At 47.2% G+C, this 24,536-nt stretch overlaps 1 protein-coding gene and 2 pseudogenes across 1 annotated transcript; all 3 read right to left on the bottom strand.

Annotated features, from left to right (window-relative positions):
* Positions 1–964: 964 nt before the first annotated feature.
* Positions 965–8,099, bottom strand: LOC136455612 (disease resistance protein Pik-2-like; annotated as a pseudogene).
* A 920-nt stretch (positions 8,100–9,019) lies between these two features.
* On the bottom strand, positions 9,020–11,780 carry LOC136454123 (cell division protein FtsY homolog, chloroplastic-like; annotated as a pseudogene).
* Positions 11,781–18,071: 6,291 nt separating this feature from the next.
* LOC136455611 (26S proteasome non-ATPase regulatory subunit 11 homolog) lies at positions 18,072–18,584 on the bottom strand. Its single transcript, XM_066455560.1, has one exon. It carries the CDS (start codon positions 18,582–18,584, stop codon positions 18,072–18,074), a length of 513 nt encoding a protein of 170 aa, XP_066311657.1.
* Between the last annotated feature and the right edge of the window lie 5,952 nt (positions 18,585–24,536).

The following is a 24,536-nucleotide window of genomic DNA, read 5'->3' as shown; positions in this document are numbered from 1 at the left end:
GGCATCAGTAGTGGATCCGCCCCTGCTCCGAATTGAAAAGAGAAGCAGCCAAAGATCTTCCACTATTTGAGGACGATATCGAAGTCACCTTTGACGAGCAAGCTGAGCTGCAAAGGCTCATACCCTCAGAAAGCAAATAGGTGACCGAAAAACCCAACGGCGGCCTAGTATTTCAGTAAAAAAAAAAACTGAACCTAAATATGTACTTGCTCACATGTAGAGCCAAGTTGAACATAGGTCTTCAGGTGAATTACGGTCGCAGTAGTAGCAGCATCAGCAAAATGCATACGATGCCAATTCTGGAGGAATTCGGAGGAATCTGGATATGAATCTGGAGAAATTTGTGAGAGAAACACTATTCTGGATGAAAAAGGAATTCGGAGGAATCTGGATATGAATCTGGAGAAATTTGTAAGAGAAACACTGTTCTGGATGAAAAAAGAAACGGATCAGGCCGGGTTTCAGGGCACATGAACGGGGCCAAGGTCAAGCCCAAGGCAGAAGAACTACCTTCGGCAATCTGTTAATCCCCATGGCTCGTTGGCTACTGCAACAGCATGGAAATTCAAACAGGGAAATCTCACGAATTCAAAAGAAAGCTATTTTAAAAACACATTTATAAGTCTAAACATCAATCTGGGATCCAATGTCCCATCTGGCTCGAGACCTGCCTTGGCGCAGCCCAATCTCCCCCCACTCGGTTACCCTTAGCCGCAGCCCAAATCAGTCCAGCCCAACTACATGCAACCTGCCCCCCTCCGTCATTCTTGAGTTCTTGACTCTTGAACCCGAGCGCCCAAACATTACCCACGTCATCCCAAAGAAACATCGGAATAATACTATACAAGATAAATAGATACAAATTATAGTCACCACACACGGTAATCAACAATTAGTAATTTGACTCCCAAGCATCATCAGGTTTAGGTGCAACATTATGAAGAGGTCTCTTGTCTGAAACCGGAACTTATCCATTATTTATTAAATAAAGGTGCAACATTATGAGGACTTCTCTCATGTTCTTCACCTCGGATATTTGGACACATAAAGATTCGAGGTCATTTTCCTGGTTAGCCACCGTTTCTTCACTTTCTTCCATAGCATCAACCTCGTCCTCACCTAAATTTAGCAAAATATTATTAACTTTGATGCTAGCATAAGAAACTCGAATGCTGAACTGATCTGGTACCTCACAGCCTTGCAGCTTCTTAACTCCGATGACACCAAGTGCTAGACTGGCTGAACCTCCTTACAGTCTGTTGTATAATCTTTCAGCCATGTTTCTTTCTCATCCTTGTCCTCGACCATTAGGTCTTCGGACCATCTCTTGATTTGAAGTGTGGGGCGTCCAGGATGGATGCTGGCTGTGTTCCTGATGGCATCCTCTGCAGCCTCTACCCTACTTCTAGTAGCACCATAGCAATAAATGTCGACACTGAGGTTCTCCAGGCTTGCAAGGTGCTCAAAGGAGAACTCAAAACCCATATCAGACTCTGATTCTTCTGCGTTAAACTCGAGATTAAATCTTTTGAGCATTGGCAGGCATCGCTTCCCTTTCACAAACCATCCTCAGCCCACCAATCCCTTTGGTCCAGAAAACAAACTCCTTCAGGCAACAGAATAGTTGGCTGCCGATGGTGAGCCTGTCACCAGGGGCTTCACTTGAAATCAGACTGACGTAAAGCAGTGAGGGAATGCCTCCGAGTATGCAGAGCTCTTCCTGTTTAATTTTAGTGACACCAATGCCAAGGTGGGCAAGACTAACAAGAGATGACACCCTTTGCGGAAGTCAACTAAGAGAAGGACAGCATATGAGCTTCTGAAGACATCGAGCATCACTGCATATTGAATCCATCAGTTTATCTGCTGCTGGGTAATCTCCAAAGTCAATCTCCAGTGACTTCAGCTCGTGTTTGGCCAACAGAGTGAGAGATGACTCTAAAGACTCCTGGTACCTCTCCATGTCATGATCACCAAGTTTATCTCTGCAACTGCAATGCAGTTGGATTCCAATGATCCTTAGATTGGTTAATCTTCTGAGCTGTCCCACAAAGTTCACCGGGTTACAAGGGCAAACGAATGAAAGCGTGCGTAAGGCTTGAAGATTTCCGATATCATCAGGAAAATACACATAATAACCACCAAGAAGGAAGTGAACCAAATTTTGCAGACGACCAATGGTTGGTGGAATTTTTTCTATAATACTGACACTCAGATCTAGTGTCTGCAAATTCTGTAGGTGTCCAATTCTATTTGGAAGATTGGTAATACCAGCAGAATCGAGTTTCAAATACTTTAACTGGATAAGGCTTCCGAGATACTTGATTTGCTGGTTACCAAGATGCCCATAATCCTCATCTTCCAAAACCAATACTCTCAAGTAACAGAACTTTGAAAGTTGAAATGTTTGCTTATCTAATTCATGGAAGCTAATAAGTGAACGGATCTGCAAGCACCTGTCTATAATCTCCTGCATCACTCCGTTTCCCATACATCTGGATTGAAGAGAGAGCCTGCGAACTTTATTGGACTTATATGCATGGCCTTCAACTATTGTGGTAAAGTTCTGTTCTGTGGACTGGGATATGATAAGATCAAGCACCATATCATGGACTCGACAGCCACCAGCCCTACCATCATACTGTTAGACTCTTAGAATCAATCACAGTAGGTCATCGGAGTACAATACAGTGGGGTATTGAGGAGGAGGAGCCGGATCCCGCCATCGGGTTCATCGGTGAAGTTCTGCGCTAGGCAGCGACGGTCGGAGAAGAGAGAGCGACGCAGTGAAGACCGTGGTGGCGCCGTGTAGTGGCGGCGGCGGTGCTTCCCGTCACTGGCTGCGCCCCTCTGTTAGATCGGAGTAGGGTTTCTAGGTGGGGCGTACGGCTCAGGCGAACCTCATTCTGAGAGCCGCCGGCCCCCACCTCTATTTAATGCGCAGTGTGACGGGGGCCCGCCAGCCATAGATGGACTGGGCGCCCCCGATCAGGGCGCGAGGTCAAGGCCCAAGTGGCCGTTGGGCCACTGTGGTTGGGAGATCAAACCAACATTCTCCCCCTTGATCTCAACTCATACTTTAACTTTAAACTTTGACTTTAATCCCTTTCACTTTTATTTGTTCCATCATAGATTAGTGCATAGAGCATGCTTCATCGTCACGGTCAATCGTCGATAGATTTAACAGCTACAATACACGTCCCTGTTCTGAAACAGATTCTTTAACTTTGGGCCCTTTATTGTCCGGAAATCATAGGCTTTCCCTTAAACCCATGTCGACCGTGTGTTCTCTGACACACTGGGTGGTAAGCCTTTTGTACGCGGATCCGCAAGCACTTGCTTGTTACTTATATGTTCAATACTTTTAGTATGATTCCGGACTTTCTCCTTCACAACGTATAACTTTAACGTCAATGTGTTTGGCAGCACACTTAGACCGTTGTTATAGGAGCGAACTACTTAAATGGTTATTGCTGTTGAATACCATTATCAATTCCGGGTGTAAGTTCTTTTAACAATTTCGCCTGTCCTTAAGCCTCATAACTAGCTATACTGTGGGTATGCATCTTTGATGACACCACAACTGTTTCTTTGGAGCTTTTCCATAATAAAACTCCAACTGCGAGTGTTAGCTACTACGTGGGTTTCACTAAACATCTCGTTAAAATTTAACATTTGTACCCACAACTATTTGAGAGTACTTATTCTTTCTTACTCGAGGCCTATAAATCTTTGCACAATTGCAAAACATTCTCAACTCCATTCCAGTGATCTATATCTAGACTGAACTTCTGCCAAAACATCCCGGATATATGAACTATGTCAGGATAAGTTCTTACTTATAAGCATTCATTAAGCTTCCAACAGTTGAAGCATATAGGACGTCCTTTTTATCGATCTTACATTGGTTCTTGGAACACTGGAAGTTCTCAAAACTATTACCCTAGTTTACTCACATATATACTTTATTTCTTTAGAATCTTCTCTAAGTATACACTTGAGATAGTTCTAATACCCCTTTTTCCTTTTGTCTCGGTAAGTTCCAATTTCTGGAACGAATGGCACTTTACCAAGACCATTCTCATTGAAACTTGAGGACAAAAACTGTTTCTTCTCCAACAGTAGATTAACACCACTACTAGCGAGTAAGGTGCTACCCACATGCAGGATTAGGAAAATAAATTTTCCATGTTTAAACTTTGCATAAATATAATTGTCCTCTACATTCTCTTTAAACCCAAACTTTCTTATTGTACTGTCAAACTTCAAGTACCACTGTCTTGAAGCTTGCTTTAATCCATAAATGGATTTCTTCAGGCAACATCCCTTACGTTCTTTTCCTTCCACGACAAAACCTTTTGGGTTGTGCCATGAAAACTTTTCTATACAAATCCACGTTGAGGAATGTGTCTTTACATCTTTCTGATGTAACTCTAAATTGTAATGTGCCACTAACACCATTATGATTCTAAAAAAATCTTTGCATGCTCATTATAATCTATTCCTTCTCTTTGTATAAATCATTTCGCCATAAGTGGTCCTTTATAGCTTTCAATATATACCCTTTGGATATCTTTCTATATTTCCTTTGGAGTCACATTTTTTTTAGACCCATTACAGCCTACTGTTTTGGCTCCATGAGGAATTTCTTCTAAGTCCCAAACATCGTTGGTATTCATCGATTTCATTTCATCTTCCTTTGCTTCCTGCCATTTAGATGAGTGAACGCCACTCATGGCTTTTTCAAATGAGGTGAAATTACCCTCTATTTGAATTTCTTTCTTAACATTGACTCCTTAGTCACCAGAAATATCTTATTTTTTTATTCTTTGAGACCTTCTGGGGCCTCATGACACTTCTTGCATATGGGGCTATTGTTACTCTTCATTGCCAAAAGGCAATTGTTCTATAGCCTCCTGTATCACAAGATCCTTATTTACTTATTCATCTTCTTTAAGAGCTAACATCAGGTGTTGTATACGTCATACAACATCAATATGTATTAAGCAATTTGTTGCTCTAAAACACTGTAGTGGATATATAATCCCACTTCTATTCAAGCCTTAGGTATGTATATACCATGCTCCCCCAGATTACTCTATCTTCTGTAAAGATGGTGTATCTTCAAATTTTTTATTTTGGGTTTAATCTGCTAAAAACTCATATGGCGCGTTTAGCACCGCCTTGATAACTCTGAACTCGTCCAGTATGAATACTAGCTGACTATGCTATCTTCCTATTGGAACTGTAAAAGGTCCAGGAATTTAGCTATTTCTTTACTTTAGGGTATTGTTATTATGACAGTCTTACTCCCTCAACAATCACATTCATCTTAGAATCAATCACAGTAGGTCATCGGAGTACAATACAGTGGGGGTATTGAGGAGGAGCCAGATCCCGCCATCGGGTTCATCGGTGAAGTTCTGCGCTAGGCAGCGATGGTCGGAGAAGAGAGAGCGACGCAGTGAAGATCGTGGTGGCGCAGTGCAGTGGCGGCGGCGGTGCTTCCCGTCACTGGCTGCGCCCCTCTTTTAGATCGGAGTAGGGTTTCTAGGTGGGGCGTACGGCTCAGGCAAACCTCGTTCTGAGAGCCGCCGGCCCCCACCTCTATTTAATGCGCAGTGTGACGGGGGCCCGCCAGCCATAGATGGACTGGACGCCCCCGATCAGGGCGCGAGGTCAAGGCCCAAGTGGCCGTTGGGCCACTGTGGTTGGGAGATCAAACCAACACATACATCATATCAATAGGTTGTATCAAGCTTCTATTGATAAGATCATTAAAATAGTTTTCTCCTATTTGTTCCAAGGATTGTCCCTTCACTTGAGTGATAAAGCCTTCAGCTATCCACATCCGTATTAATTCTTCTCTATCAATCCTATAGTCCTCTGGAAATACACTGAGATATAAGAAGCATGTCTTCAAATGGCAAGGAAGATCATAGTAGCTAAGCAACAATATATCTCCAACATATTGTGCATTGAGTATAGAAACCATAGAATCTTTGACTTGCTCCCATTGCTCTTTTGCATCCGAATTCTTGTTAGCTAGCAAACTAGCTATTGTTATTATAGCTAGTGGCAAACCATGGCACTTCTTTATAATTGCATGAGAAACTTACTTCCAAGTGAGGAGGGCAGCAATGCTTACTTTGGAAAACTCTTTCATAAAACAGCTTCTGAGAGTCCTCATCACTTAGAGGTTGAATGTTGTGAATATATCCTTCTAAACTAGAGCAACAGGATTGAGCCACATCAATTTGTCTTGAGGTTGTAATTATTCTACTGCACATATTATTTTCAGGTAAAGCAGACTTTAAAGATTCCCATGCAGCTATGCTCCAAATATCATCAACGATGATGAGGTACCTGCAAGGAATAATACATTCAAAAGCTCAACATCAGAATCACAAATGCTAAAGTATGCACACTTTCAAAGCATATCAGGGCAGCTAACAACATGCAGTGAAATTATCATAATTCAACAAAACTTAACATTGATACATATACTTATATCGTTATATGCCCCTTCTAGTGTCATAAGCCAGTCCGTTTTTAACATTGACACATATACTTGAAAGATTTGAATATACCTCTTATCTTGCAGGAATGCTCTGAGCTTGTCTATAAGCTGCCGCTCATCATCTGACGCATCAACTCCACCCCGAGCATATCGGTCAGTATCTTCTTCGTGTTTGGATTCCTTGAAATTGGCACAAATGCTGCGGAAACGAACTGGGCTCTGATTTTGCAGCACACTTGATTCGCGAGAGTCGTCTTATCAAGTCCACCAAAACCCACAATGGATACCACTTTGAGTTTCTCTGTCGATGAGTAGTCATCTTCCATCAGCCACTGAATGATCGTCTCCCTTGGGCCATCAATCCCAACGAGCCTATCAGCTTCCACATAGAGCGCCGGCAGCCTCGGATCGATCTGGGTCGTCGCACTCATGTCAGCAGCAACGACAGAAGCATCGACCTTGCACCCAAGGTTTTAAATAGCCGGCTAAGCCATTTAGCTTTCTATGTCCGAAAACAGGCTATAGCCGGCTGTGGCAGGCTATAGCAGCAGCTAAGAGCTAACTTATACATGAAAAAACTTAGCTAAATCATTCTCAAACAGCTATAGCCGGAGATAGCGGAGGCTATAGCCAGAGATTTAAAACATTGCTTGTACCTCAACCGCCGATCGCTTTCCTCCACCACGCTAGCCTTGAGCCCTTGGATCACGCCGGCGATCTTGTGGCGCGACCATATGTTCCTGATCTTCCGGGCGGTGTTCTGGACGATACTGGTGGTGGCATCAGCGCCACCACCACCGCGCTTCACCACGTGCAGGAAGAGGTCGATGCAATCCTCGATGTCGTAGCTCAGCTCGCGCACCTTGTTCCTCCACTCTTTGGACTGCTCGTCCAGCCTCTCCTCGTTGTTTGATAGCTTCACGAGTAGGGCGTTCATGCTGCTGAGCTCGTCCCTCAGGAACAGGATCCCGCCCTTGACGCTCTTGAGGTGCTTGTACTCCCCCTCGATCAGCGCGGTGAGCTTGTGGAGAAGGGAGTTCATCACCCCTGTGGAGACACTCGCTATTGGTCCAACCACACTGATCTATCGTGCTTGACTGATTGTTCTTGGTGGATGTAGGAATAGGATAGCTCTCGCGTAGCAGCAGCGGCGCGAGGGCTTCAGCACTTCGGGTAGTGGCGGCGGCGATGGGCCGATCAGAAGCTCGATCCGATCGACTGGTGGGGAGCCCGATCCAGGGCGGCGGTGGATGTGAAAGGGCGCGCGCGACTCGTGCGGTGGCGACGACGACGCACCACCAGCGAGAATCACGATCCGTCCAGTCGGGAGCTCGATCGATCGATCCAGCAGGGCGACTGTGGACGGCACCGCCGGAAGGGCCGCGAAGCACGAGCCCCTCAAATCCTCCCTGCGCCTAGAGAGGTTGAGTGGCCGGAGAAAGGAGGATCCGAGCTCCCGTTGTTGGAAGGGAAGGGCGCCGGCGGGGAGGAGAATTTTGGAGTGTCGATCAGCGAGCGGCGGAGGGTTGTGTCGACTGTCGAGGAGTACGGTGGAGTACTGTAGATGCAAAGTGTACATTTCCTCTCTCTCTCTAGAAACCATAGTACGAAGCAGGCCACTGCTAGTTCACGCGTCTCGCAGTCTTGGCCCACTAGCCACAAGCATGAAGCATGCTCCGTGGCGCGCAACATCTTTTTTTCTTTTTATTGTTATATATTATTTTTTATTTTAAAAAAATATATTACTAGTATCTCCCTGTATTTCTCTAAATTAAACTAACTTTGATCTAATCTACAGAAAAATATATTAGCGTCAATATTATCAAACAAATATGAAATTAAAATATATGTCATGACATGTCTAATAAATTTTGTTTGATGCTGTAGATGTTTTGTTTTTTTCTATAAACTTGATCAAAACAAGAGAAGTTTGAATCATAACAAAACTAATAAAACCTATCTTGCATTGCTTGAGAAAAAAAAAACTAAAACAACATAAAATTGGAACAAGATGAGTAGTACTCGCATATATGTCTCGCCGTTGCAATTTTGATGTGACAAATCTATAAGTTATTTCTTGCGTGGGGTCCAGGCCGAGGACCAAACTACTCCCTCCAAAAACTTGTCCTGAATTCTTGCCGGCATATCACTAGTTACTCAATGCTATTTAATGTAGCCTCTCATCTGCTTGCCGTAGACTGAATTAGGGCGTGTTTGAGCTCGGCACTACAGTACCGAAGGAACCGGAGCACGAATGGTGACTTTTTGATCGGAGAGAGAGCACTACAGTACCGAAGGAACCGGAGCACGAATGGTGACTTTTTGATCGGAGAGAGAAAAACAGCTCCTACAAACAGTGTTGCTATATTACGGGGTGCGGGTGCAGGAGGAGCCGGAACCGCAAAAAGCCCTGGCAAACACGCTCTTAGCGTTGTGCGAGTTTCCTTATCACCTTAGCACATCTGTAACTGTTGAGATCGCAGATAATCCAAGAATTCAGTTACATTTAGTGTAAGAATAGGATCTAGTATATTCTCCCATTTCTTTCTCCGAATCCTCCCAGTGCAATTCGAAATTTACAGTTACCAGCCTCTTACACAAGGGACCCGCAGGTCCACAAACTCCACCAACAAAAACTTCAGCTCCTAGCTCGTTACAGACCGGAAGACAAGTTCTGTGATTCTGTCTCAGCTTAGCTCGGACTCCAATTCGTCTCGACCCTGGCCTTGTGCTTCCTAGTTCCTACACTATTGTAGTTTCAATGGACACAACAAGAATAACTTACATGAAGAGCCAAAGCAACGACAGAGTCAAAAAGCTTTACAGTACACGTATGCCCAAAACCCGAATTCATGGGAAAATGGCTTCAACAAATGCCTCAGCGTCAAAAGGTTGTAGGTCTTCCATCCCTTCACCAACCCCAATAAACTTCACCGGGATTCCAAGCTCATCCACAACGCTAACCTGTAACAGACCAAGCAAGAAAATCCACAGGTGAGACTGTAACAATGGCCATTTTTCAGTTTGTTTATGCAACAAAGATGTGCCTACCACACAGCCACCGCGCGCAGTGCCATCAAGCTTTGTCAGGATGAATCCAGTGATTCCTACAACCTAGAAAAGAGCCAAGAGAGTACAACATCACCAATAATCCTCCCCTTTTTCCTTTTTTTAGCGAGGACACCAATAGTCCTCTTGAACGAATGATGATGAAATTTAATACTGAATTATCAGGTGCGGTGATTACATCATTGAACTCCCTTGCTTGCTGTAACATGTTCAAGCCAGTCGTTCCATCAAGGACCAGCAAAATCTCCTGGAGACCATTAGACAATATGTAGTTATTACCAACTAAAAATGAGCAAATAATAAATCAAATTAAATCTGTATACATTGAATACAGCATACATTTGGAGCACCAGGAAGCGCTTTAGCTAGGACTTTTTTGCAAGAAACCAGCTCTTCCATCAAACCGTAATTTGTATGAAGTCCTGCAAAAGATGCTCCAATGTAGTTAATTTCAGCCCCCATCAAGTAAATACCTAAACAGATGATAATCGAAGTCTGTAACAACAACCATACTTCCTGATGTATCACACAGAACCACATCAAACCCCTCACGCTTCCCGCGCTTTACTGCCTGCGAAAGAACTACCAAACAAGTCAAATTAGATGAAACATAAGAGCATAGTCCCAATGAGGGAGCAAAGTGCTTTCATAATGCTCGGCAGACCATGTGGTGATACCTGCTGGAGGCTGTGCCTTCTTATCATTGTCAATGACAATCTCAGAACCAGTTCTCTCAGCCCAAACTTCTAGCTGGTCACGAGCTGCTGCTCTGAAGGTATCACCTGCTGCCATCAATACCTATATTATGTTTCCAAGCAGGAGACGCAAACTGATTAATTTATTTGTGGGAAAACATGGTTGATCAAAAACAATAAATAGAGTGTAAGCAGTACATTATAACTACACTGTAGAAGCAATGTCCTGAAGCAATACATATTAGCTGGACCTTTTCCCACACAACTAAGCCTATAAAACAGGAGATGTCAAGAAAATAGACTCACCTTCACTCCTTCGTTCTTAAACCTATAAGCAAGCTTGCCTGCATAATACAACAAATGAAAAGCATGATCAATCTATGGTACCAGTTGATAGCATCATGTTGTTGAATTCATCGAAAACATCCTTTCAAAATTAATTAAGTAAAGTGGCAAACTAAGCAGTGGATCGAGTCCAAAGCAAATGTGATATACTGATGTACTCAAACTATGACCACAAAGTTCTAAATTACTATGAACAGAGAGTGCCTTTTCCAGTTGAAAATCAGTGTATAATTAAGCTCGACAGACAAAAGTTTATCTAACTGAAAGCAGCGCAATCAACAATGCAGCAAACTGTGTACCTTAGTGAGGTTGTCTTTCCACCGCCATTCACTCCCACGATCATGATGACAGCTGGCTTCCTGGCACAACGACAGAGCCCATTGAGACCTATCAAACCTCAATCAACAAAAGATTCTCGTAGGCAGGAGGGAGCAGAACCTGAAGCCGAGATTGAGCTCCGAGTTGCCGCCCTTGCTCGTCAGCAGTTCCAGGATGCACCTTTTCAGCGCGACCTGCACCACCGTCGACCATCAACAGTTCAACACTGTAAAATGTAGTCGCTAAACAGCTAAATAAACGAAAATGTTCAGTGAAACTGAAAAACAGCAGCCGAGAACCGATCGAATTGACCTTTATCTCGGCGCCGGACTTGAGCTTGCCGTCGCGGATCTCCTCGCGGAGCGTGTCGACGATCCGGAACGAGATTTTGGGTCCGAAGTCCGAGACCAGCAGCGCCTGGGTGACGGGTGTGCATCAGCAAGGAACACCATCAGAACCGAACCGATGGAGCAGACAGCAGAGAGAGAGTCCAAGGGAGAGGTGAGGCGGTGCTGGCTAGGCGCACCTCCTCGAGGTCGTCGAGGACGCGGTCGGTGTCGGCGAGGTTCCAGTAGGTGAGGAGCTCGTCGACGACGGAGAGGTTCTCGCGGGTCTTGGAGAAGCCGGAGAAGAGCTTCTCGACGTCGCTCTTGGCCTTCTCCTTGATGAGGCGGCCGAGGCGGGTGAAGAAGCCCGCCTGGCCGGCCGCGGCCGAGCAGCGCAGGAGGCCAGCGCGGCGGCTAGACTGGGAGTGGGAGCGGGAGCGGGCGGCAGGAGGCGGCGCACCCGCCGGCGGGGGAGAGGAAGGGGAGGACGTGGGAGGGTGCCGCCATTCCGGGCGCTGCGGATACTAGCGCTGATGGTTGTGGATAGCGCTGCGCTGGTGTGTTTCTTCTCCACGACAGCGACGGACAGGATCCGGTGGGCTTGGGGCCCAAAACGAACGGGACTCGAATGTTTTTGGATGTAGCCCACGAATAGGCCTACAAACCGCGCATGGACCAGCACGTAATTTTTTGTTCCCTCCGGATGTCTTTGTAAGACGGTCTCCAACGGTAGAACGCAAACACGAGACCTATTATAGGATTTGGGTCACGTACAGCAAAGAGTCACGGACGCAAAAAACCAACCTTCTCCAACAACTAACCCAAAAAGAAGACTCGCAGTTTCCTCCGTCGGTGCCGCTTGCTCCTCCATTTTCGTCTTCCCCACGGCCGGCCACCGAGCTGCGAGCTCCGGCGCGAGATCGGGCGAGGCACTGAGGAAAGGCCGACACAGGGAGTGGACGGAGGCAAGAAACGCCGCGGGCGTAAGCAGAAGAGGAGGGAAGAGGGAGCAGCGAAGGTACAGCGGCGGCCGGACGCGCAGAGCAGTTAGCAGAGCACCGACGGCCGGCGTGCAACGCCGCAGGTCCGCCACGGCGGCCGGCCGACCAACGGCGACGACGAGGCACGCACAGAAGGCGGCAACACGGGAGAGACGCAGCAGCAGAGCAGGCGGGAGACGAAGAAGAAAGCGAAGCAAGCACGAGAGGACAGGGAGCGCAGGGCGGACGGACGCGAGGGACCGCGGGAGGCGCCACCGCCGATTCCGCCGCCGCGTCGGGATGGAGCGAGCGACGAAGAAGATGGGGAATGGTGCGTTCCTTTTTTTTCTTTGTTTGGCCGATTTGCGTCGTCTCTGTCTGGAGACGTTTATTTGCGTCTCGGATCCGCTCGAACGCAAAATGCATCTTCGGTTTGGGTCATCCGTTGGAACGTGTTTTTACTACCCAAAAACACTGTGCGTGACCTATTTTGCATTTGGGTCTCGTCGTTGGAGTCGGTCTAAAGAGTGCGGTATAGGAGTACACGTGAAATACGGCCCCATTTCTTCAAGAAAACAAAAGCAGTGATGCACATGAATTATACCCTCCATTAAAAAAAACATGAATTATACCCTTCATTGTCTATGAAAAATTAACCATGTATTGTAATTAACTCTCAGACACTATCATAAATTATAGAATACTAATTTACGAATGATAAGGAAAATATATACAATGCATGTCTAGTGGAATCCTGAAAACCTTAGTATGGACTATCTGGGAAAATCAGTAAAACATATGGACGGACCAAGTACTCCATCTATTTATAAATTATAAAGATGTTTTGATTTTTTTTTAGGTACGTTGGTTTTAGCATGTATCTAGATATAGTGTATAGTGCACAACAAAAACTACATATCTAAAAAGATAAAATGTTTTATAATTTTAAACCAAGGGAAAACATTATCCAAGTTCCAACCAACCCTACAAAGTCACGTCACACGTTATGGAACCACCAGAACACGCAGCAGCAGAGCCCGGCGTGTTCTACGTCCTGGACGAGAAGTCGTTTCCGGAGGCGGCAATGCGGCTGATCGACGACCTCGGGCTGGGCGCCGTGTACGTGCACGTCGGCGTGGACCTGGCGCTGGACCACAAGGTGTCGCCGTACCTCAAGGCGGACACGCTGGACCTGGCGTGCTTCCACAACCTGGAGGCGCACCTGCACCTGCTGGACGGCTACCGGGGCCGCGGCCGGGAGTTCAGGCTCTGCGGCAGGGACCCGGCGCTGGTGAACAAGGCCACCGACTTCCTCCTTGACGAGCACATGGTGCCGCCCGCGTGGCGGCAGGACGAGAATAAGGGCATGGTGAGGGCGGAGGACGGCCGGTGGTTGCTGCCGCCGCGGCACAGGGAGTTGCACGACCACCCGGAGGACACCGACCACCACCTCCAGCAGCTCGGCCTCGCCGCCAACTGATCGGCGATGCATGAGCATATGCAGCACTGCTGCGTCCTGCGTGCGTAGGGTGCAACGGCCGCGTGGTGTACAATGATCGCGAGCTGCCTGGCTAATAATTGGCAAAGCATTTGCATGCCAAGGGTGTGCCATGTGTACTCATGTGCGATGGGACGACGAGAGATCGTCTGCTACACTCTACACATTATTACTATTATTAGAACCCAGTTTTTTCTTGCCCACAAGGGCTCAAGGGCATTATTATCACTCCAAAGTCCAAACTAGGAGTAGTTCGTTATAGGATATTGTGGGGATATGATCTTCGGTACTCACAAGATAAGACATGGGTCGCGTCTCAAAGGTGGCCTAGCCCACGAGATCGAGACGTACGGCGCACGGCTCAGCTCGGCGTGCGCCACTATGATTTATTAGATATTGTACCAAATAGGATATTTACCTTGTAACCCTACCCCTCTAGAGTATATAAGGAGGGACAGAGGTCCCCTAGAAGACATCCCAATAGCAGATTCAATATCAGATCCAATCTCATACGATAGTTAATACTAAACAACATATCACTGGAGTAGGATATTACGTCCTGCCAGCAGCCCAAATCTATCTAACTCTTGTGTCTCTGTTGCCATCTTGTTCTTGGTCATGCGCACCTCCTCCAAACAATCTACCATCATAGGTAGCCACTCGGTGGACTGCCGAGCATCTTTTGTCGACAGTTGACTCATCAGGTTGGGGTGTGCGCTGATCCTTTGACGAGCCAGATGGCAGTTTTCATCGATAACTAAAAAAATTAGGTGAGTCGTTCTTAGCAACGTTCTAGATTAGATTGATTTGCTCTTCAAATATCTGATCCAGATTATTTTTTCTCTATGTATCGATCGGATCTCATCATGATGCCCGGCCGCCAACAAGCGCTAGCTGATTCTCTGGAACGATGGGCGCTACACCCGTACGACCACTAACAGCGCCGCGGCGGCTGCTACCCTTCACGACAAGATCCAACCACGCCCAGGAGCAACCACCTCGTCACGACCCTAAACCGCTTCATCGGCAGTGTCATCGACGAGCCAATTCCGCCCGCCGAATTCGACTACTCCGACCCGATCGAGAACTCCGAGAAGTTGCAAGCGAGCCATCCGAGCTGTAAGCAAGCGTCTGAGCTGCCTAGCCATATGCATCTACAAGGACATCATGACATGCTGACTACTCTACCTGGCGACAATCAAGATAAGTCACGCTTTAATATTTTTTCAATATTCTCCAACCCTCATATGTCTCCGTGAAATTTCTCCATGTTGTTCTCTAAATGATTTTTTCCTACAAGTATACCATCTAAAAGATGGCATACAGTTTCGCCATTGGCTCGCCGACCAGACACGTTTTCACTTGCGTTTTTCAGAAATGGCCTTATCCTCGGCTTCTCCCTACATGTGCATGCTGCCCCGCGCTTTGCGTTATGGGTGGTCGGCAGCGGCTCCTCGGTTACGTTTGTCTTCCTACACGTGCACGAGCCACAGCACTCTGTGTTATGGACTTCAGGCTGGCCGGGGCTGGGAGCTCAATGATGAACTAACTGATCGGGCCGGTTTATATAAAATATGAATAAACTTCAATGTTTATTTACTCCGCTCTACTATCTTCATCGTTGAGTTCATATATTTTATCTGTACATCATGTACTATCTATTCTTCGTATTTGTTTTACAAGGGCTGGTTCGGTTGTCGAGCTCATCTCTTACGCTCGGGGACTAGATCACCTGGGAAGGCCACAAGGATCGTCGTTCGGGTGGTTGCACCATCTGGCATTTGGGCTACTTCTCACCGATCAGCTGCTCGGACTCCTCGACGCTTACTTCGCCACCAATCAGTTGCTCGGACTACTCGGCGCTTACTTCGCCACCAATCAGTTGCTTGGATTGCTCGGCGCTCACTTCACCGTTCGCCGCTCACTGCACCGTTCGTCGCTTATTTATGTTCTGTGAAGACCGATGCATTTCAGTCAAGTACGTCTCAGTCGCCCACCCTAAAGTCAATGGCCAGGTCAAATGGGCAAATGGCATGATTTTAGAAGCCCTAAAAAGAGAATGTACCAGAAGACTGAAGCAATGCACATGCTCGTCATCGCCGACCAGTGCCCACGCGGCTGAGCTGGGGACTCGCTTCATCGCCGACCAGTGCCCGTCAGCTGAGCTGGGGACTCGCTTCATTGTCGACCAGTGCCCGCCAGCTAAGCTGGGGACTCGCTTCATCGTCGGCCAGTGCCCGCTAGCTAAGCTGGAGACTCCCTTGGTGGTCGAATTTTACCACGTCTTCGCTTCGCTCCAATTAAAGCTGGTGTGCTATCAAGTTGCTCCATGCTATTCGGATCAGGGTGCTGATCCTGAGCAGCACGTTGGGGACCTTGATAAGTACATTTCAGACTTACTTTCTTTGACCCTGCTATAAGATTCATTCTTCATCTTCCAGCAGGCTCGGGGACTAAGTGACTACACTTCACCTAGCGGTGAATGTAGTGCTTCTCTTCTGACTTACCCTTCTTATCGACTAAGGAGACTAAGTGGCCATACTTCGCCTCAGGTGGAGAATTTTTAAATTTTATCTTGAGCCCCTTACATCCTTCTGACAAGCCTTACTTGGTGAAGTCCGAGGTCTGCCGGTCAGCTAAACAACCCGGCAGCTGTCTCCATAGCTCGGCTGGGTGATTAAGCTGGTCGGTAGGCATTTTCACCGCCCAAGTCACCAGCCGAGCTGGTTGGCTTTTATACTTGCTGCTTGGTTCGTCAACTAATGGAGGTCGGCTTTGTGATAAACTGCTCGGACTTGATCTAGACGGCGTCGCCAAAATGATACAAGACGCTTGGGGACTAGCTGTGGGGGATATGACCCCCGGTACCCACAAGGAAAGACATGGGCCGCGCCTCAAAGGTGGCCCAGCCCACAAGATCGAGACATACGGCGCACGGCTCAGCTCGGCGTGCACCGCTGTGATTTATTAGATATTGTACCAAATATGATATTCACCTTATAACCCTACCCCTCTAGAGTATATAAGGAGGGGCATAGGTCCCATAGAGAACATCCCAATAGCAGATACAATATTAGATCCAATCTCATACGATAGCTAATACCAAACAACATACCATAGGAGTAGGTATTACGTCGTGTCGGCAGCCCAAACCTATCTAACTCTTGTGTCTATGTTGTCGTCTTGTTCTTGATCACGCGCACCTCCTCCGAATAATCTACCATCATGGGTAGCCCCTCGGTAGACTTTCGAGCATCTTTTGTCGATAAATATGTAATTATAAATAATGTTATATTTTAAGTGTAAAACTATTACAGATTTTTAACAGGGTCCATTTCTCGAGGTCTTGGTACGCATTATAGATTATCACTATTGGGGCATGATACTATTAGGCACTGACTTATTTATGTTGCGTCGTGTCAAGCCATCATGTCCAAGCTTGGTCCAGATACAACCCTATAGGGACTAAGTGTCTGTTTAGTTTTCAATAAATTTTGCCTCCTACAGTAAAAGAGCATGTTTGGACACATATATAGAGTACTAAATGTAGACAGAAAAAGGGGCTCTTGCGTTTGTACCCTTGTTTTGTATCGAAATTGTGATTTTGCCCCTATTTTTTTGACTTTGTGAATTTACCCCTACTGTGCCATTCACGAAGCACCGGTTTGCCCCTGCTCCGTTATCCACCCCTAATGGTGTTAAACTTTGTACAAAAGACATGAATGCCCATGCGATTTTGCCCCTTGTTTTTATGCCTAATTGTGATTTTGCCCCTGTCTGACCGAGGCTCGGTTGCGCACGGCACGGGGTCGACCGTCCGGCCATGGCGCGGCCACCGAGGACGCGAACGCGCAGCACCCGCATGCCCCCGCACCAAGCCCCGCGCGAGCTTTGTGCCCCGTGGCCAGGCGCTGCCGCTGCCCCACGCCTTGACCCAAGCATCGCGGCCGGGCACCGCTGCTGTCCTGCGCGGCACACAATAACATCCATCCGACTCAACCATAAAAATAGTCAGCCATTGATCATATGAACCTGTAGCGGTAAAGAGTAAGGCAGCCCGACATTGGGCCAAATATCGTAGTAGCACAATAAGTATAATTTATGCCTGGGACCAGCAAGTGTTCACAGTACTTCCACCACGCAGAAACAGCAAATTGTCTTGTTCCTAGCAGTATGTAGCAAGCAAGAGTATGTTTTGTTAAACTAAATTGAGTGGCAACATGCACAATAAACTATCAAATATTGATGAAGGACTAAATGTCTGAGGACATCGACAGAACTGAAAATGAAATCAGAGCAAACAGGTAAGACTAGCTGCTTTCAAGCCATGATCTTGGCCGACCTCATGACATTCGAAATGGTTTCGAGAGTGGCAGGGAAGATTTCCTTCGTCTTGGGATCCTCAAAGATAATGAGGCAGCCAGCACCTTGATCTAGAGTCCCAGCAAATTTCTTATCGAGGATCATCTGCGGCAGCTTCTTCTCAACATGGTCAACCGTCAATTCAATCATCTCCGCTATATGAGCAATCTCCACCCTTGAATAGGGCTCAATCAACCTGCAGAGGTTCTGCTCCAAGAGCGTATCATACAGAGAAGAAAGATGCCTGTGGACAATAGGGTCCTCCTCCAGTTGGGACTTGTAATCGCGAAGGGCAGTTTCAAAATACTTGAGAGATCTTTTAGAGTATGCATCAGCAACAGCCTTCATAGCATCAACATCAGGACCCAGATATTTTAGGCCAGCCTTAGATGAGATTATCCCTGCAACATCATCAGCTTGGTTAACCATTATCTTGCACAGGAGAGCCGCCAACCTCGCCTCCACACGCATTACGGTACTGTTAGAAAATGATTCCATTGAAGAAGACATGGTTACTCCCTACATACCAACATAACAAACATTACAGTACTGTTAGAAAATGAGCTAAGAATCAGCCAGAACAAAAGGGGTAAATCCTTTAATTACACATCAGACTAAATAATGCAACATCTGGAAAAACAAGCATACATTCCATTAACAACCTTAAATCATAATAAAATTGGCAGCAACAAAGTTACACACTCAGAAAGGAGAAGAGCATAACCCTGTTTGATGCTTGCAAGAAATTATCAATTTAGCGAAGATCAATTATCTAGTTCCTGTAAGTGGAAGTTTGACATAGAAGCACAGAAATTATCATCGAGAGATCACTAAATCGAAACACGTCACTTAATACTTAGTCATAGGAAATTTCAACGCTGCCTTGACAGATAAACATATAGTACTAGTTAGAATTAAAAGATAGTAAGACCAATGAATCAACGTCCCATAAAACAGGAATGCTTCAATTAACCAGGGTATCATAGGAGATATCTAACCACCAGACACCAGTACAGGGGATAATTAACCCTCAACCAGTAGATACAAGACCTAAGTCTGGATAATCACGCTGATTTTCACAAAAATTCCTAAACCTGAGCCATAATCAAGCACCCTAAACCACATCTAGCCAAATTAAAGTATCAGAAAGACATGAAAAAGACTTGAACTGGCAGCTCCACTACCAACAAAATCCAATAGGCTACTCTAGCACGTAGCAGGGGGGCAAGGTCCTGGGTGTACACCCAACAATTTTACCAAAAAACCAAGTTAGTAGGCATAATACATGCATACACTTGTGATTAGATCAGATCCGATCGAATACAGATAGCCAAATAGCTTAAATTAGGGTTCGGCCGTTCGGGTGCTCAGTTTCGCACGGAAGGGAACAGAAGGGGCAGGCATACCTGCTGTGGTGAGTGCTCGTCGCCGGCAAAGGGCTTGAGCCCGACGAGGCCTGGGCAGCTAGGAATAGGGCGGCGGCGGTCCCAAACAAGGGCGTGTCTCGGTCTCCGGCCAGGTGCGGTGAACGGGAGCTCAAGAGCGGGTGCCACAGCCCTACAAGCACTGCGCCCCGCGACTAGGCGCTGCCGCCACCCTACGCGTGCCGGGGCCCGGCGAGCGCCGTGCCCCGCGGCCAGGCGCCGCCGCCGCCCCGTGCCTTGACCCGAGCATCGCGGCCGGGCACCGCTGCTGCCCTACGTGCGCCGTGGTCGTGGGCGAGCGCCGCGCCCCGTGGCTAGGCGCCGCCGCCGCCCCGTGCCTTGACCCGAGCGTTGCGGCCGGGCATCGCTGCAGCCCTACGCGTGCCGCGGTCGTGGGCGAGCGCCGCGCCCCGCGGCCAGGCGCCGCCGCCGCCCCGTGCCTTGACCCGAGCGTCGCGGCGGGCACCGCTGCTGCCCTGCGCGTGCTGTGGGCATGGGCGAGCGCCGCGCCCCGCAGCCAGGTGCCACCGTACCCCGCACAACGCGCCCCTGCGAGCACCGCGGTCGTGGACGATGTAACACCCAAACTTTTTCATTCTTTTAAATAAGTAAATTTGATTTATTATGTTATTAAGTGTGCATTCAATTATAGGAAATTAATAATTTTTGGCGAATTAAAATCAATTATAAGATTTAAAACTTTTGAATGCATACATGCTGCTGCATTATTTATTCATGTGATGATTGTTCTTAAATTAGTGTTCAAATGAGTTCAAAAATAATTTGAAAATGCTTTTGGGAAAATTTGTTGGAAAATAAAAAGGAAAATGAATATCTCCTCACTTCCTCGGTTTTGGCCTGCAGGCCGTTCTTTTGCGGCCCGCTCACTCTCCTCTCCCTCTTCCCCGCTCGGCCCGCCAGCCGCTCAGCCTAGCCCAGCCGCCGCTCTTGGCCCAGCAGCCGCGCGCCTCGGCGTCGCCAGCCCAGCAGCCGCAGCCCAGCCGCGCCTACGCCCACGCCAGGCAACCGCCCGTGCTCTGGCCCAGCTCGGCCAAGCAACCGCCGGCCCAGCACCGCGTGCCTGTTTCCCATGCCCAGCCGCTGACAGCCCGACCCCGCCCGTCAGCGCGTCCCCCACCTCTGCCCCGCGCCCTCGGAACCGCCCGGCCATGTCGCGAGGCCGCAACTGCTCCACGCCCGCTTCTCGCGACGTGGGAGCGTCGCCCGCTCCTCGGCCTCGTTTTAAAGGGAGCCAGACCCCCGCGCGCACCCGGCTGCCCTCCCCGCTCTCGTTTGCTCGCTCGCCAAGCACCGAGGAACCCACAGCCACCGCTGCCAGGATCTCCGAGCTTCGCCGTCCGCCTCAGCGCGAAACTCCATCACCGAGCCGCCTCCGCTCCGGTTTTCACCGCGGTGAGACTCACCGTACTCTTCCCTCTCCTCCCATGCTCTTCTTTTCTCGTTTTGTTGGCTTCCCGCGCCTTGGCCGCAAGCTCCGCAGGCCATGGTCACCGGCCATGGCGGCCACCGCGATTGCCGCCATTCCCGGCCGCCAAAACGGCATAGCCGCGACCCCCTTCTTCCCCCGAGCTCTCGGGTGCCCTCGGTTTCCCGTTTGGTGAACCCTAGCCCCCCTAACCGAGCTCGCCGGCGTGTTCTTTGCCGCCGGCCATGGCTAAGCCTCGCCGGAGTCACTGTTCTGGCCGGCCATCTCTTCTTCTCTCTCCCCGGATCGATTTCTAGCTGTTCTTTTCAAATCCGACAGCTCACGTTAGAAGATACCCCTTCGCGGGTGATTATGCTAAAGAGCCCCTCGGTTTTCAGAGAATAGAACCCGCAGACCAAGGCATAATTCCCCGAATGCGCAATCCCGTTTGAAAAGCGTAAACTTCACTGTTTAAGTCAAAAGTACGCTTTCAGTATTTACAGAAATGCCATTCGAACTGTTTCACTTATACAATTGTCGTTTTAACTCCGAATTGATCCATTCAAATCGCGTTAGCTTCGTAATTTCATAAGCTACATGTTGGAGCTACTGTTAGTCAAGTTTGGAACTTTTTAATTTCATGATTAGATTTAATTAAATATAGGGCTATAAGAAAACCCGTTTTAAACATAACTTTCGTATTTTAGCTCCGTTTTTCGTGAACTTCGCGTTGACGTGATCGTAGCGAAACGTAGATTAGTTTTACAAACATTTTATCTTGATTTCAATACTGTTGGTGTACTGTTCTAATGATAGGAATGTTTGCTTTGCATGAATGCTTTTGGAATGTTGTATGTTGCCATGTTGGTCGTGTTCAGACGGTGAGGAAAACGTTGGAGACCAAGAACTCTTCGACGACCAGTAGGACCAGCACGAGTTTGTGAACCAAGGCAAGTATAACATGTGCCTTACTTGATGTCCTATTTCACTTTAAGCAATTACTCATTTGCATGTGTCTAATTTTGATACCCGTAAGGACATCCTAGTGATTGTTATCCTGTTCCTTGTCTCCTATGGGTTAAATGCATATGGGTAGATTGCTAGTGCTCTAACTGAATTTGACATACATGTTGATGAATGATACTATGGAACAAAGTGAGTAACATGAATTATAACAACTGTTCCGTAGGGCGAAAGTGCAAATGACCTTTGTTCATGTTGCTCCCGACCCTCCATAAGGACTTATCTGTCGGCAAAAGCTGGGACTGACAGTGCAACCAGGAGAGTCATATGGCTCTGACTTTAGCTCAGTAATAGGACCTTTCCTAGCTGGTTAGAGGTTACCTTTTTGGCGCAAATGGGGCTTGCCACTTTGGGTATAGGGCTGCCTCTGTTCCTATGAGTATAGCCACGACGGATTTGTGCCATAGGAAAGGGGGGTCCCTACATCAGCCTGCCAAGGAAACCTAGCGGCCCTAACTTGTTAGGGAAACCTATGAAATGGCTTCATAGTGTACCCTGCCCGCTCACCTTGGTAGTGACATGGGAGTAATTAACCCGGGCATATGGGGATCACGACTCGCGGTGAATGTGCACCACCTCTGTAGAGGGTAACAAACTGTTATAACAGCTGTGCTCACGGTTACGAGTGGCCCGAAAAACTCACAAAATAACTGGTTACTTGATGTTAATCATTTAAGTTGTTCTATGATGAAATATGGTAAACCTGACCTTGATATATGTTCTTATGGGAATTAAATGGGAGCTTAAGCATAACTTGATAATACTTGAGAATAAAAGTTTGACCTATTAAAAATGCTAACTACAGTAAACCAGAGTCTATCCTTCTTGAGCTTCATAATCCTATGTTAGCTTGCTAAGTACGGAATGTACTTACACTTGTTTATTTTCTTTACTTGGATAAAAATCCCGGATGGGTAACAGATGACAACGGGTATGAGGATTTCCCGGAGGATTATTAGGCTTGTGGTCAACCAGTTGACCTTCCCTGTGATAATGGCCATGAGGGTTTATTATCTTTTTACTATTCCGCTGTGATGTATAAGACTAAGTTTTACTATAACTCTGATGTATGATGACACTGTGATGATACTATATGTAATTTGTCAGCTTGTGTGTGTGATTGATTCCTGGGCACACATGAGTTTTGTGCATTCAATTTTATCCTTAAAATTGGGTGTGACAAATTGGTATCAGAGTCAGGTTGACTGTAGGACGCAAGCCTAGTTAGAAAATGGTCGTTTTAGCAGCTTTGCTCCTCTGGTTTCTTGCTTACTAACTTATCCTTGTTATTTTATTAAAACATTTATGCTTTTCATACCTTAATCTATTATTTAAAATTGTTGATTCTAATTTCATCTCACTTTAAATCTATAGATGTCTCATAATCCGAAGACTGCTCGACTCAGCACCGCCGACTATCGTGCCATGTTCACCCCGCGTGCCCCACCGGTGGAGAGGGAGATTGTGATCATCTCCGACGACGAGGAGATGGCTACACCGACACCTACACCTACTCCTACACCAGTCGCCGTGCCCGTCTACCCTGTGGTAGCTACACCTGAGGAGTCGACGGCTACTTCCCCTACACCTGCACCCTCCCCAGCTGCCCCTGTGGAGGACGATGAGATTGGCTGGAAGTGCAAGTACTACTTCAAGCCAGCTCCAGAGACAGCCTACTACTACACTCTCCTCACCCACGTGCTGGACGACTACTTCCCCGACTTGCACGCCTCCATCAGCTACCACTGCGCCGAGTACAAGCACCCACTAGAGGCTACCTTCTGGAAGGTAGAGCTGGTGGTCACCGCATGGAATGATATCATTAATGGACATGAGGTGGAGACTGTCCACAGTGCCCCTGCTAGGAGAGCCCATGCTTTGGATGGCATGGAGGATGCAGCACAGAATGCCTACATCCACTACCATGGTCATCGTTTCGAGGCCATGAGGGAGGATCATTTCAGGTTCCTTCCTCGAAATGATTATGAGGGTGTTTGGCAAGTTTTGGCTCCACCAGAGAATGACCCAACTCTGGAGGCAACGGTGCAGCATGTCCACGCTATGCAGAGAGTGGATGATGAGGTCAAAGGAGAACTGCGTGCATCTCAGAGGGCGCAGAGACGTCTTCAGAAACAAGTGGATGAACTTCGAGCGCAGCTGGGACAGCCACCCATCTACAAGAAGAAGCGCCGTTCCTTCACCATGATTGATACCGCTCCATAGGTGTTAGGTGCCTTGATCTAGATTATCACGTCGTTAGTTCGTGTCCTTATTTAGTCATGTTGGTCTTGTGAACTTGGTTGATTAGATGTTTGATTTGTGAACTTGGTTGATTTGGTATTTTGCTTGATTGCTGGAAGTTTGTGGGCATGTCCACAACTTTCTTAGATTGGAACTTTAAATTTAGAATGAAATCTTAATGCAGAAGTATCATTTTATCTTATCTTTGCTGTGCTGATTTCTAGAGCAGCCTATGTTCTTTATCTGGTAACTCGAAATCTGGGATGATAAAAATTCTGAATTTTTTGTAGAGATAACTAGACCTCTGTA

This window comes from Miscanthus floridulus, chromosome 5, assembly GCF_019320115.1.
Source record: "Miscanthus floridulus cultivar M001 chromosome 5, ASM1932011v1, whole genome shotgun sequence".
In the NCBI taxonomy this organism is placed as follows: Eukaryota; Viridiplantae; Streptophyta; class Magnoliopsida; order Poales; family Poaceae; genus Miscanthus; species Miscanthus floridulus.
Note: the sequence above shows the minus strand (reverse complement) of the source record. Positions and strands in the feature narration are given on the sequence as shown.